General features: G+C 37.6%; 1 protein-coding gene across 1 annotated transcript in view; it reads right to left on the minus strand.

Annotated features, from left to right (window-relative positions):
- The window catches only part of LOC136857567 (macoilin-1), a 258,858-nt gene that overhangs the window by 36,976 nt on the left and 205,327 nt on the right, over positions 1-16,555 (minus strand). The window contains exon 11 of the mRNA XM_067136330.2: positions 10,543-10,663. Coding sequence (XP_066992431.2) covers positions 10,543-10,663 — 121 coding nt within the window. The remainder of the gene's footprint in view (positions 1-10,542; positions 10,664-16,555) is intronic.

The following is a 16,555-nucleotide window of genomic DNA, read 5'->3' on the forward strand; positions in this document are numbered from 1 at the left end:
GTGTTATTAACTAATTTGGAATTGTATAGTATGTTGGTGTTGTTGCGTGCCGTTTTATATGCTATTTTTAGGCCTTGTTTTTTGAAGATGTTTGTTATGGGATGTATATGGTTATTGTTATAAGTAAACAGTGCATATTCTTTTTTATTTTTAGTGATTCTAGTTAGCTTGGTTTTAGGTTGGTTTTTGACTTTATTGATGATCCGGTTTATCATTTCTCTTTTGTATCCATTTTGTTTTGCTATTTCATGGATTGTGTTTAGTTCTTTATTTAGATTTTCTTTTGAAAGTGGAATGTTGTATGCTCTATGAATCATACTATAGTATGCAGCTCTTTTATGGGCATGTGGGTGGGTGGAGTCTATCTTTATTGTATTTGATGTATGGGTAGGTTTCCTATATATGTTGTATGTTAGGTGGTTGTTATGTCTGGTTATGGATATATCTAGGTAGTTTATGGTGTTGTTGTGTTCAGTGTCCATGGTAAATTTAATGTGGGGATCTATTTTATTTAGTTGTTCTAGGATTATGTTTTCATTAGTATGTCTGTTGTCCATGATTATAAATGCATCATCGACAAACCTGCACCAATAGATTATATTTTCTATTTTTTTAATTTCTTGATGTTCTAAGTGATCCATATATATATCAGCTATTATGCCTGATATTGGTGATCCCATAGGTAATCCTTTTTGTTGATAAATAGTGTCATGGAACTTGAAATAGTTGTTATTGATAGCAAATTGTAGAAGTTTAATAAATTCATCTATTTCCAATTTGCTTAGCTTACTGTGGTTATAAAGGTTGGATTCTATGATAGTGATAGTTTTTTGTGTGGGTATATTAGGATACATGTTTGTTATATCATATGTAGCTAGCTTGTAAAAATGTTCTATTCTAATATTCTTAGTAATGTTGCAGAAATCTATTGAGTTTTTTATGGTTTTGTTTGCTTGAAAAACATAATGTTTTTTGAGGAATTTTTGTATGTATTTGGATAATTTATAAATAGGGCTTGGTCTATAATTTATTATGGGTCTCATAGGAATGTTGTTTTTATGGATCTTAGGATAAGCTTTAGCTGTAGGTATCCCTGGATTCATAGTGGTTAATTTTGCAGTTTCCTGTTCGTTCATAAGAAAATTGGTGTTTTTTAGGAGAATTTTTAAGTTTTTCTGGATACTGTTAGTGGGATCCTTAGTCTTAATTTGAAAGGTTTCATCTTGAAAGCAGGTTTTTGTTTTTGTTATATATTCCTCTTTATCCATAATAACTGTAGTGTTTCCTTTATCTGCCTTTGTTACTATTAGGTTATTTTGCTGTATTTTATTTTTGAGTACCTTAATTTGTGTTTGGTTTGTGATATCTTGATTCTGAGGTTTTTGAGTGATCTTATCAACATATTGTGGTAGTGTTTTTTTGATTTCATATCTAATTTCATTTTGTTTTTCTTGGGGTATTTTATTTAGGGCATCTTCTGTTTCAGTAATAATGGTGGCTATGTTTTCAAATACTGAATTGTTTTTCCAGTTATGTTTTGGTCCCTTGCTCAGTATAATTGTTTCTTTTTCATTGAATGTTGTGTTAGTTAGGTTTTGGAGTGGGGGATGGAAAATATGTTGGTTGTTATCAGTAGAAACAGTAATATGTTGTCTATGTTGTATATGGTTGGTTTGATTTAGTGATGTCTTGAGTGCGTTAAGTTTCTTGTTTAAGGTATTCTGCTTCTGTATGGCTATGTTTTCTATCTTTTCGTTAGTTATTTGTTGGAAATTGCTCCAGTATGTGTGTGGTAGCTCATGTGAGGCTTTAAGGTGCGCTTCATACATTTGTGTGTTTAGGTGTTGTTTTTTCCTATACATGAATTTAATTTCTTCTTTCAGCCATATTCGATTGGTTTTGTTTTGGGTATTTTGGGTTTGATATGTGCTTCTATGTTTATTATTATATTTCCTAAGAAATTTAGGAGTTAGGTTATTAAGTAGGCATTGTTTTAAGAAAGTGATGTTTTTGACAATATTTGTGATCTTAATCTTCAGATTTTGATATCTGTGTGCTATTCTTCTTGCCTGGTTGGCTTTTCCACTATTGTTTATAAGTTTCATTTCCGTATTGATGGATATTACTTTACATAAAAACAATATATATACAATTCTCCACCTTATCAATACGAATTTATTTTACATTACAAATATTCAAGACTAGTTTCGACCCCTATGGGGTCATCCTCAGTTGACATGCATTGTAAATTGTTCATAAAAACATCACGTATAGTGGTAAAAGTTAGACTAGTTTAGGCTGATCATTAATGTTTGGTATGTCTAGTACATGACTAGTGTGCATTGTTCATAAAGACATATATTACCTTACTGCTACTACTATCCAATTTTAAGTTATATAGTATGAAACACAGATATGTTTGTGTAACTCAACAGTGACAAGTTCAAATATTTACAGAATTGGCTGTTGATTAGTCACGTGATATTACAGAACACAGGCTTGAACATTTTTGATTAAAGTGTCAGTGCAACATCTTGCTTTTATACATACTAGAAGCTAAATTCATTTTGTAAAGTCATTACATTCTGATTGGAACTTAGTGTGAGGTTAAAGTTGAATAAAATATATGCTAATGTGGACATTAAAATATTGTAAAAATGGGCATATAATCAAAAACAACGTGCACCAAGACGCATAACTTTCATCATTTTTGACTAATGCCACCAATCTTAAACATCGCGTCTACGGAAGAAAACATGTTCCATTAACATTTTTAATAACTTTAATATCTGTAGCTGCCAATAGATCTTCAGATAAACAACAGCATTACCTAATTTGCAGTGGATCATTATAATACTAATTACCTATACATCTTATATTTTTATGGATCCACTTTGTTGGAACAATATATATACAAATCCATTTATGCCAAATCAGTGTATATGCTGTACTGCACACTAACAGCATCAATGTAATGAGTTTTTATACTAGACATGTGTGGCATACATACCATTGTTTTTGATTATATGCCCATTTTTACAATATTTTAATGTCCACATTAGCATATATTTTATTCAACTTTAACCTCACACTAAGTTCCAATCAGAATGTAATGACTTTACAAAATGAATTTAGCTTCTAGTATGTATAAAAGCAAGATGTTGCACTGACACTTTAATCAAAAATGTTCAAGCCTGTGTTCTGTAATATCACGTGACTAATCAACAGCCAATTCTGTAAATATTTGAACTTGTCACTGTTGAGTTACACAAACATATCTGTGTTTCATACTATATAACTTAAAATTGGATAGTAGTAGCAGTAAGGTAATATATGTCTTTATGAACAATGCACACTAGTCATGTACTAGACATACCAAACATTAATGATCAGCCTAAACTAGTCTAACTTTTACCACTATACGTGATGTTTTTATGAACAATTTACAATGCATGTCAACTGAGGATGACCCCATAGGGGTCGAAACTAGTCTTGAATATTTGTAATGTAAAATAAATTCGTATTGATAAGGTGGAGAATTGTATATATATTGTTTTTATGTAAAGTAATATCCATCAATACGGAAATGAAACTTATAAACAATAGCCGAGAGATAACTTCGAGACGTACGCTACAGTCGATAATGAGCTCGCCACTTGTGGTGTAAAGAGCATAGAACAGCTGTGTGATGATGTACTGCCACAGCCAGTGCAAGCGCCGTGGATGAGATCGCGAGCGAGGGGGAAGACGAAGATGAAACTGAACCCCTGCCAACATTTGCAGAAGCATTAGCCGCCTTCGACAAAATTCGCGACTATATTACTGCGTATGACACAGACAGCAAGCGAACTACAGAACGCTTTAAATATTCAGGGAGCACTGTACCATGTTAAAGCACGACAAAACAAAAAACAACTGACGATTAAAGATTTTTTCACTACAAAGTGACTACTGTATTCTGTGAATGAAGAAATGACAATTTAAGTGTTTTGTGTGTACAGTACGTAACCTATATGTGTGCGATGGATGTAACACTTTATCTTTGTGAGTGCGAGTCAGTTTCATTACATATTCTGGGATTTAATGTATTTTGGTATCATTTTTGTATTTGTGCTTTGTGATTAGCTTACTTGATTATGTGACTGGACCTGTTACAACCTATGCTTAATTACGTACTTGCAGCGATCTTTCTTAACTATAATACCACAGGTAGGTTCATGTGAACTGCACCAGTAATTATGCCTATCATGCAAGCTACATTTCTCGCCTGTTTATCGGTCAAAAAAATCATCAATGGAAAGTACCGAGGCCTAAAACATGGGCGAACTTGAAGTTAAATTTCGCGCTGTAAGTTCGTAATACAGCATGAAAACATTTACTGATAAGTTACCGTATTTCACGGCACAATCGTCGCACTTTTTATACCAAAATTTTCGAAAAAAATTGTAGGGTGCGACCATTATACGATTAATATTTAATACCAGTATTTGTATTACTCAAAAAATGTATTTATAACTAAATTGTATTTGATACAAATTTAAGATGCACGTAATACTCGCGTTTATACATCAAAATAATTAAAATAGTCTAAAACAAAATTCATAATTTTTCGCAACAATTCGGCGAACGTTTTTCCAACCTGAAAATAAAAATGAACGTATTAAGTTTATTTGCCATTAATTTGAGTATTAAAGTTAAAATATTACACTTGCAAAAAATTATCGCTTTGTTGTGAAATGCGGACTTACCAGTAAGCAATTTATTCCAAATCTTCGGTGTCGCTGTTCAGGTTTCGCTATCTGATGCGCCGTCCACGCCTCTGTTAATACCAGTATCAGATTCTTCGTCTCCCTGCCACACTGCGTCATCTTCGGAACCGTCTAGTGCATTCGAAATCCCAGTCCTTTTGAAGCTCCTGGAGACTAGTTCAGGTGGTATCTCTTCTTCGCCCACGAGCATAACAAGTCCAAGGGTGGACGCCTGATATTTCCGGCGGGCGTCAATTGCTGATCGCCGCTCATCATCCACTCGTTGTAAAATCGACGTAAGTGGTCTTTAAAGGGTTTATTAACACATACATCTAGTGGCTGCAAAGCAGATGTTAGGCCACCAGGAATGACTATCTGTCGTGTCTTATTTGTAGTGAGAATTTGCTTCACTTCGTTCACGAGGTGACCTCGGAAACTATCTAAAACAAGCAGAGCTGGTTGTTTTAGTAGTGCACCAGGTCTTCTATTCCACACAGTTTTAACCCAGTCCAGCATGAGTTCTACGTCCATCCAACCCTTTAGTTGCACTCGTACATGAATTCCACGGGGAAACAGTATATTCTTAGGCATCGTTTTCCTCTTGAAAATGATGTAAGGCGGCAACTTTCTCCCGTCAGCTGTAATGGCTAGCATTGCCGTGCATCGCAACTTCTCACTATCGCTGGTTTTCATTAATACACTCCGTGATCCTTTTAACGCAATAGTGCTGTTGCGAGGCATATCAAAAAAGATTGGAGTCTGATCGGCATTACCGATTTGAGAAAGCAAGTACGAAGTTTCCTTGCGCAAACGTATGACAAATCGGTGAAAATTTACAATCTTGTCCGTGTAATCAGCAGGCAACTTTTGGCTTAGTGTTGTTCTCCTTCGCACTGACAGATTGTGTCGTCGCATGAACCCCTTAATCCACCCACGAGTCGCCTTAAACTGAGTTACCGGTATGTTGTGTTTGCGCGCTACCTCCTGTCCCTTAATTTGTAACATTTCATATGATACACTGCAGCCATTGTTACGTATTTCACTGACGTACCTAAACACTTCTTCATCAATTATAGGAAACTTCCCTGTTTTAGGACCTCTAAACGCGCGTCTAGAAGGGTTTGTGCTTTTTAGCTTGTTTTTTACTTTCCGCCAGTCACGCACCAACTTTTCACTCACAGAAAATTTTCTTTCTGCAGCTCTGTTCCCGTGCTGTTCAGCGAAGGCAATTACGCTTAGCTTGAAGCCCGCAGAACAGTTTCTATATTTACCCATAATCGCTTATAAATGCTTCACACGTTAATGTTTTGCGATATAAATGACTTTCCGTAATTGTTCACTATTAAAACAAATTATTTCTGCAAACACCCAAAACACAAATTAAAAACTTAAATTCTCACGCACACATGTCTACAGTAATCACGTAAATCTGAAACAAATAAATGCATCTGTGATCTGTCCATTCCAGAGCAGCCAATACTGTTAGGCAGCAAGGAAGCATGCAACAATTTATCAGTTTAGCTCGTTGGTTACGACACACTACTGCGCTTGCGCAAAGCTCGCAAACCGGAGCTCTAGCTAGCGCGGTGTAGATCTACTGTATAGTTGACTGTATTCCGAGACGTCAGTAACAAACATTCATTTTTTTCAATTTCTTTTAAACATACGGTAATTAGGTTAATATTTCTTCCCAGTTATTGATGATTTTACATTACCTTACTGACGAGTTTATAAAATAAAACTTTAATAGCATTGGATAATAATTATCTTGACTGCTTGGATAAAAGTGGATAATAATTATCTTGACTGCTTGGATAAAAGTTTTCATCCCATGCCCGGACACTTATGACGTAGTAGTAAGATAAGAGTCTAGCGATGACAACTGAGACATTGTAAATAATTCGGCTGAATAATTCCGTGGAAATCTGCGTTATCGTCTTGGATTTCACTTCGTGCGCAATAACACAGGAGCCGGCCCCATGGTGTAGGGGTAGCGTGCTTGCCTCTTACACGGAGGCCTCGGGTTCAATTCACGGCCGGGTCAGGGAATTTTACCTGTATCTGAGGGCTGGTTCGAGGTCCATTCAACCTACCTAGCTGGTATTTCCTGGCGACGTTGCCGATAAGCGATAACTTACAGCCTTACGTATTTCAAATGCGAACTCATAATATGTAGGTGGTGAATAAATAGTACACTGTCTAGCGACCACGTTGTCAAACTGCCGATAGCCTACCGGTAAGCATAATATGTAGGTGGTGAATAAATAGTACACTGTCTCGCGACCACGTTGTCAAACTGCCGATAGTCTACCAGTAAGCCATGCGTCGTACATATACCGGTATTATTTATTTATACGTTGTGCAACATGTCGCAAACGTGACTGTGTTGCCAAATTGCCCATAAACCATACACGTATTTAAATTGCGCATTCATGTGCAACTTACGTTGCAGTTCCATTTACCTTTTAACCAGATTAGTGAACAAAATTTGGACGTGCGACGATTATGTAATTAAAGGTTTAAAGTCCGATTTTTGTATTGAAAATAAAGGATGCGACGATTACGCGGTGGCGACGATTCTGCCGTGAAATACGGTATTTACATTGTTCTTTTTTAGGTTATTAAAACAAAGTCTTCTAATTTACATGAGACTGTCGTAAGATGACGATTACTGTAAATAACTGTACCTGTTCCAGTTAGATTTATTCAAGGTAAAAAACAGAGGTAGCTAACGTAGACGTTTTTAAGTCATCAATTAAGTGACTGGATTATAATGTTGTTTTCCCGATCGGCATAATTACTCCAACACACTCTCCTTGCAGCAATAGTGAAACTGGAGTCTCAGATGTGGTTTTAAATTTCTTAGATATCAATGTAATTCTGATAACTTATTTAGTAGAATATTTTTCGATGAGCTTGGCTGATGAAAGTTGCTGGCCTGAAAGACGTTGTCACGGGAAAGTGACGAAGTTTCTCGGTAAAAATGAATTTAAAATATAAATTTTTTAAACTAATGTAATGCAGGCGTTTCTGTATAAATAAAATGATATATATTTCCTTACTGTGAAGTACAGTCAAAATGTTGACGGTTTTAATTCGTTCCCGGATTTTCCATTTTTCCGTATCGTACTTTTTTTTCCCCGAGGTCCCTCCAAAAACGGAGAATCGAGGTTTCACTGTATACTGTTATGTAAGCACTGAATTTAGCATGCATAAATTGTACAGATTCTGAATATAGTGCAGAGGTACAGCATATCACGTCTGTTCCCCGTTGCACAGCCAACTGATCAAAATTTGTCGCAGGAGCTTGGATACAGGTGTTGCATAATCTCCTGCAGTCCCATGTGTACTGAATCACAGACAGGTCTGGAGATTGAGCGAGTTATTACAGTGGACTAACAGTCTCTAGAGCATGTTGTATTATATGAGCAGCTTGAGGACAGGCATTATCCTAATGGAAGAGGAAGTTCTTGTGGTCATGTAAGAAGGGCAGCAGGCCAGGCTGGACGACTTGCTGCATATTTGCTGCAGCTGTTAGAGTACTATTTAAAGGGCTGGCCAGCTATTCCTGCTGTTAGTGGCAGAGCAAACAACAACGAATTCTTTTCACAATAAGTTCTGAACTGAACAAGATATGGAAACAAAATTTTCCATATACCTTAATGAAGTTCTCTAGTATCTCTGTAGGGTGTGGTAGGTAATGTCACACTTTCCCGGGTGAATGGGAAGACCACACTTTCCACAAAAATAGCGTGTTTCACTAATAATTTTATTTTTGAAGCACACTTTGCACCTTCTTGAGGGGAACTTGACTTTATTTGATGGTGGAAACTTCAAGAGAATATGCTCTTTTCTCTTCCCATCTAACCTAAATAGTTGGTCCTTGGCCGGTGCCTTTTTGGCGGCAAAATCGAGGGACATTGACTTGGAGCTGATGAAGTAGATGGAGCTGAGATGTCGGAGAGAGGTGACTGTACTTGTATGTCGGGTTCACTTTCCCCCCCCCCCCCCATTTGAGAATTGCCTGGTGTTCCTTTAGATCTTTTGGTACACCCCTATTTGACCGTATTGTTCCACATACGGCAGTGATCTGTTCCCGTAATGGTTTTGCGAGTCCAACGCTATTGTAATAATTGTCCATATAGATTGTATAACCCTGGCCAAGATAATTTTCAAGCAGCTGAAAAACTGTGCTTTGCAAATTCGCACCACTTGCATCATTTATATTGTCCATACACGCCATGGCTACACTTCAGAACACGATTATACACATGCTTGTGCAATCACAAACCAACTACGCAGCAAGTTGGGCCAGCGCTAGGCTACCTTCAGAAACAAAGTTAAAAAAAGTGCATTGGGAGGGAAAATCGCCGTGGCCATGTGGTTTCTGGTGAGTAGAAGCATTCATAAGCGTATTACCTTGATCTCTCTCGCACATATTTGTGACCAAAATAGATCCCAGCTGCGTAGGAAGGGCTCCGGTTCAAGGTTGCGCTTATCCAGACTAACTCGGATACGGTCCACAGCATGGTCACGCGCTAGAGGCAATAACTCGGACACGGGCGTGAATGTGTTAATGAAGGCAAGACTACTGTAAGGCATCGCTCCCAATAAAAAAATTGCCAACTTTACAAAACAAAAAATCAGGGGATTCTGATATAAAAATTAGGAAAAATCAGGAGAAATTAGGAAATACAATTGATCAAATATGCTTATTTTACATGCCTTGCATAATACAAGAGTACTATGGTATATAACATTTATTGTCTCAAAACCCGACTGTTGCTATGTGAGGCTACAAGGCTAAAAATTACACATCTCTATTTCCTCACAGGAAGTATGTGACTGAGATGATCGGTTACTCATAAGCTTTCCGAAAATAGTGTGACCTCATGCTCCACACGTGTAAATCTGTTATGCACTTAGCAAATGCATAGACTGATATATCGCATCATGCCCCCGTGCGTTTATGCGAAGCGCGATGCTATTTTTATCAAGTAATAAATTGAAATTTGCCAGAATTGTCTCCAAATGGGTCCTGAAATCTCTAGAAAAGTCGCTAGTCGCTATCTTTGAAATTCTGTTACTAAATTACTAAAAAAAGACTCAAAATATAGCAACTAACACGAACATAGCACGCGAGAACGAGAGATTGACAATCAATTAATGCGTCGCGATATACAGTTTTCAATAAACATCGCACATTCGCGCGCATTTCTCCTATTAAGAAACGTCGATATTTCACTTGAAAGCAGCCAATGAGCGAAGGACTTTCCGCCACTGGCGTACAAAGCTGAAATGGCGGGATTTGTACACAAATGTTGTAAGTTCACGAAACAAGAAGCTAAAATCGGGAGAAATAATAGAATAATCGGGAGGCAGGAAAAACTGTCGAAAATGAAAATAATAATAATAATAATAATAATAATATGGCCTCAGCTACTGTACGCAGACGTTTTAAATTAGATGCCATCTGGCTGCCTGCACGTCAATTTTGATGTTCTGTTTTACTATATGCTTATTAGAGGGCAGAGTAAACCGAATCTCTCTTGGCCGTCTATGGCCGAGTTTTTAACGAATTCTGTCGGGTGAATACTAAATGTATTGAGAGAGATCTTTTATATGCCGACATCGTTAAGACATGAAGTGTCGAATAGATTTTTCCGACCTCTGCCAAGTTTGAACCACTATCTTGGGACCCAGAGGCCGACACTCTACCACTTATCCACAGAGTTAGCTATCATAAATACAATGAATACCTGCAATAAAGGGTTCTAACAAAGAGTAACAGCACCTGCATCTCACGTTCAGCAGCCATGTACCGTTCATCCTTCAGCTTCAGTTCGCGCCTCAGCTGCTTGCCGTCAGCCTCCAACTCTCGCCTTCGCACCCTGCAGGATTCAGTGCACTCCGGTCTAAAACAAAAGATCAAATTAGTAAGAAGTATTTTACTCATATCAGTGATAAATACAAGCATAACAATAGTAGTAATGACTGCCAATACTAACTGCAAGAACAATGGCAGAAGGGCATTCATAATGAAGAGGCAAGATTTGGAATAAACTTGATGAACCGAGTTGTGCATACGAACTAGGTTAAGAGGTAGGGTCATGCGAGACGAATGGAGTATAGTTTACCTAGGAGAATAATGGACTTGAGACCAAGGAGATGAAGGTGACCCATTCTATAATGATTTTCAGGTTGGGCATGTTGAAGAAGAAGCCACAGTACTAGTTACAGGTAGAGGATCACGAAGGCAATTACTTCATTTACAAAATCTTGCTGACTGAATACTTGGAAAGTATAACAGACTTTGATGAAGCTGTACTTATGAGGAGTAATTTGACCATCAATCTCCAAAGATTGCAAGAAGACCAAGATATAACAAAAGTATTTCAGAAGTGAACCAAGAGTTGTGTACAGGTTCAGGATGAAAGGCCAAGGTGGTTCGAAATGAAGAATGGAGTCCAGCAAGGAAGTTGTTTTCTACCACTCCTCTTCATAAATGAAGTTTTAAAAGCAGTTAAAAGAAAGGAATAATAATAATAATAATAATAATAATAATAATAATAATAATAATAATAATAATAATAATGTTATTTGTTTTACGCCCCACTAACTGCTTTTACGGTCTTCGGAGAAGCCGAGGTGCCGGAATTTAGTCCGGCAGGAGTTCTTTTATGTGCCAGTAAATCTACCGACATGAGGCTGTCGTATCTGAGCACCTTCAAATACCACCGGACTGAGCCAGGATCGAACCTGCCAAGTAGGGGTTAGAAGGCCAGCGCCTTAACCGTCTGAGCCACTCAGCTCGGCTTAAAAGAAAGGATCCAACAACTAATGCCCTAGTTTTTGCTAATGATGTGGGGTGAGATGGCAGTGGAAGTACAAGCTGAACTAGATCTTTCGTATGAAGCTTTTACAACCTTAGGTCTTAACCTTTCAAGTGGTAATGACGGAAAATCGTCATAGCCGCATGGCTTCCTAAGTGGCCATGATGGAATATTTCGTCATCACATTGTAAATGTCTTTCAGCGATGGGTATGATGACTTATTCCGTCGTATGATCCGAGATCGCTTTCCTTTATGCGTGTATGTTAGTTTTGAGCTTTGTCTACAGCAGCAGCACTCTCCTAAAACCATGTGACCGGGCGAAATGCTTTCGTTCCGCACGCAGCTGGCGGCCGGAAGCTGCTGAGTGTGGTAGATAGTGCATTATGGCAGGTGCAAGCGGAGCTCGGAAACATCTGCGAGAAGAAAATCTGTTTGATTTATAACACTGTGACAATTCGGACAGTGATGTGTCATCTGATAGCGAGACTAATGTTGAAATACCAGGAGATAGCGAGTGCAATGGTGAAAGCGACTCAAGTGAACGTGACTGTAGCATTAGCGGTGATATTCTGCTCAATGTATGAACAAAGACAGGATCTGAACGGCCGAGATTTACATTTACGCGGCAACCTCGACTGAATGTACAAATTGAAGACGTAAATAATCTGCTAGAATATTTTAAATTGTTTATCACACCTGTACACAGAGTATGTTATTGTGGGTTTCCTGTTCTTTTCCTTACTGAGCCAGATTCTTTTTCCTTGTCCTTGGCACTGTAATCATGTTAACAGCTTGAAAGTGAGACTGTTTTTTAAACCTGATGAAAATACCTGACCAATAAAAGTATCTCACCATAACTTCCTGTTGCTTTCCTCAGTGAGCCAGATGCTTTGCCTTCGTACTATGATCATTTTTGACAGCTTGATACATGTTCTGTAGTTTTGAACCGGATAAAAATACTATACTACACAAGAGTATCGCACTATATGTTACTTCCCAGTACCTTATAGAAAATGTGCCACTGTGTTAGTAGCTCCTCAAATAAATGTACCGCATGACAGGTTAAAATCAGCAAAACCAAGACAATTGGCTTGGTGATGAGTAGAAACTCGTCTGCTATTCATCTAAGAACTGAGGATGAGAAGTGAATATCGTAGACAACTTCCAGTAATTAGGTAGTGTTCTCTCCATAAACAATACCATACATCAAGAGATTAGCAACAGAATACAGAAAGCTTCCAAATTATATCATGCTGTACATCAATACTTTGGGATGAAATATTTCTGTTAGTTTCCAAGATCAGCTTGTAAAAAATATATGTGGAACCTATACTGACATATGGTCTGGATGCAGTAACACTTACTGGATCAACAAAGAGTCACCTTCAGGCAACAGAAATGAAGTTTTGCCATTCTTGTGTACAAAAAGACAAAACTGGGTAAAATAAGGAAGGTGAATATCTGACAACAGCTTGGATTGGAAACAAACTTGCTGGAGACCTTAGAACTGAAGAGATTGCAATGGTATAGTCACATGGAAAGAATGAATCCCCACAGGACTCCTCGAGCATACTTTGACTGCAGTGTTCCTGTGATGTTTGGGAGAAGTAAATTTTCAAAGACCTTAAAATTAGAGAAATAAACTGGCGTTGCAAATATGAACATCTGCGGATGGACAGGACAAACTGGAGGCGGGTCGAACAAACTACACCTGACTTGCCAGAGTGAAGAAATTATGATGAGTTCTGAAATGTTCTTACTGCATAATCATATGGAAATTGCACAAGAAAAATGAACTTGAGAAATCCAGTATATATAGATAAGAAAGCAAAGCCTCAAGTTTAAAGACCTAAGGATGGAGGGGGTATTATATCATGGCCATTGTATATGTAAGATTTTCAATAAAGAAAATGGTGTTCATCTGGTATAGATTCCAAGTGGAAATTGATGTTCTACAACCTGACTTAAATGTAAATATTGCCTCATTATTTATTACAAGGACATTTAATATCCACCCTCTGCAAACCACATGGACCAACAATAAATTAAGATGATTTGGACGCCTAAAGAAAATGGATGACGAATGATTACCTAAGCAAGTGTGGGAAGCACATCCAATACAATTTGGAAAAAGGAGACCAAGAACAAGGCCGTGTAGGACCGATTTTAGAAAGGTACTATAAAAGACGTTCTAGAGAGCCAGAACATACCATGGAAGAGAGTCATGAAATTATCTCACAAAATCTACCTGTCTGAATACTTCCCAAGTGTACTCCTGAGCACGTAAGCCCATACACTAAGGGTGCAACCTTACTCTTTTTCCCCTGTTAATGCTGAAGGTAGTGATTTATAGTTACTTTCCTAACTGTTGGGTTCAATTCAGTGTCGCTAACCATACAGTTTACGGACCCTACTTACCAATACGTGTTACAGTTACTGTTAATCTGACACGTTGGCAATATACAGTCGTGATTTATTCCATGAATTACCAGAATTACGTATTGCCACTGCAGTATTGTTTAAGTCACTAGTCTTAAATTTGAAGGTATAATTAAAGCTTTTTTTTTTTTCCCCTGGGGGATTTTAAATCTGGCTGGCCAATACCAGGTAAGTAGAATTGTGGCATGTTCGAAGAATGCATTTCATAACGTAGTTTATGTTAAATGACGAACACAGCATGTTATTAATTTTGGTCTTATTTCGTCCAATACTTGCGTATAGAATTCAATTAGGATATCTAAGAAGAAGGGAAAATCATCAAGAACTCCTCCGAAAAGGAAAGCAACGTTACCTCATTTACAAAAATCAATTCAGACATTGCTACAAGATATTGAAAAGTGATAGTGATAGTGATAGGGACTTCATGACAAGAGTTTCACACTTAATTGGGCTAAGTGTTAATTTAATCTTGTGTCTACGATAAGTTTCTGACAGTGAGAATCAGTTGATATGGAAAAATATTTCGTTATGAACCTAACCTAACCTAAACATGTCTTGTCTCTACATTGATACAGTTTGCAGACCTAGCCTTTGTGTATTCTTATTGACTTACGGCATGTGTGTATGTAATATACTTGATTAGGTGTATTATTACAGTGTGATTTAATTTCAGATTTCTAACCTGTTTATCACGCACAACAAAACACTGACTATAAGTAACAGCGAGGTTCACAATTATAACAAGAATTAGGAATGATTACCATGTGAGTTTCCACAACACTAAGAAGATGGACCATAGACTTGGTAACATCTGCCACCTGGGCAACAATCCTAAATACAGATCAGTTATGATTGGTTGATTGATTGAAATTGGCTGGCACAATATAGAAGTGGCATTTTAACTAACCACTTCACTGGGTTCTATCAGTGGTTCTTGACTTTGACTTCTCCACTGTTAATTAATGGGTCTGCTCATTATTAAAAAGACCTGTACGTATTCACTATAGGCCAACAATTAACTTTAGAGATGCACTTCAGTTAAAACTTCTCCAGTGTATTTCCATGTAATATTACTACCACTAACTACAACCGGGAGGACAATGATGATAATTACTGGATACTGGTATCGGCAAATTACTTGTACTGTAGGCCTATTTATTAGGTTCGTTCTGTATTGACAATCTCCACCTGAATCCGTGCTTGGCTGACTTCTAAGCTTCTTATTCCTTAGTGCTTGATATAGGCTCAGTGTTTGTAGCAGTTACATTTCTTCTAAGGAATTAAAATTACTGTTTATAGTTATATCATTAACACCAAGTGATCATGGACTTCTAGTCTAGACAGCTTATAGTAATGGAAGTACATCGAAAATCCACAGCCTGTTCCCAGTCGTTCGACCAGGTCAGGAATGGAATAAATGAAGCCCCCATCTAGCGGCGAGGATAGGAATTGTGCCGGCTGCCGAAGCCCGTCGCACTCCTCTGGGGTAATGATTAATGAATGACAGATGAAATGAAATGATAGTGGAGAGTGTTGCTGGAATGAAATATGACAGGGAAAACTAGAGTACCTGGAGAAAATCCTGTCCCACCTCCGCTTTGTCCAACACAAATCTCACATGGAGTGACCGGGATTTGAACCACGGATTCCAGCGGTGAGAGGCTGCCGCCTTAGCCACGAACATGACAAATTTTAGCATGGAGTAGTGTAAGTAGTAATTCACTGACTTCATCATCAGGTGACTGTTGCACTGTAGTTGCCTTCACTTAAAATCAGACATCTTTTTCAATCATTCAACAGAAATAACAATTTTTGTCTATTAATATCCCTGAGGAAGGTGGTCTCATATTTTTAGAGAATACTTTTTTAGAAGAAATAATAATAATAATAATAATAATAATAATAATAATAATAATAATAATAATAATAATAATAATCGTATGCCCTCAGCTACCATGTTCAGACATTTCAATTTAATACCATCTGACTGGCTGCTCATCAATTTCAATGTTCTGTTTTACTCTAGGCCTATTAGATGGCAGACCAAGTAAACCGAAACTCTATGGCTGAGATTTAATTAATTTTGTCGGGTAAACACCAAGTGTGTCACCAGAGATCTTTTACATGCCGACATCATATGACATGGAGTGTCTAATGGAATTTTTCTCCGCCCTTCAAAAATCCGACTACCTCTGCCGCGTTTGAACCCGCTATCTTGGGAGCCGGAAGCCGACACTACCACGAAATAACTTCATGCTAAAACTCAAAATTCTTACAGGTGCTGATTTGATATTTGAAGAGAAATCAAGATTATCATGGTGCTATGAACAGTGAGAAATCTCAGATGTGGGTGGAAATACAATTAATGGAAGGATTAAGAAATATAGGACCCTATGTTATTGTGATGGATAACGCAGCATATCACTGTAAGCTTGTGGAGCATACAGTGCCGAAAAAAAGTTTAAGACCACCCCTAGAAATCAATGAATGTGCTTTCGGTCTTGAACTTGTTACTTTTTCACCTTTCCCTTAAT

This window comes from Anabrus simplex, chromosome 1 (genome assembly GCF_040414725.1).
Source record: "Anabrus simplex isolate iqAnaSimp1 chromosome 1, ASM4041472v1, whole genome shotgun sequence".
Taxonomy (NCBI): Eukaryota; Metazoa; Arthropoda; class Insecta; order Orthoptera; family Tettigoniidae; genus Anabrus; species Anabrus simplex.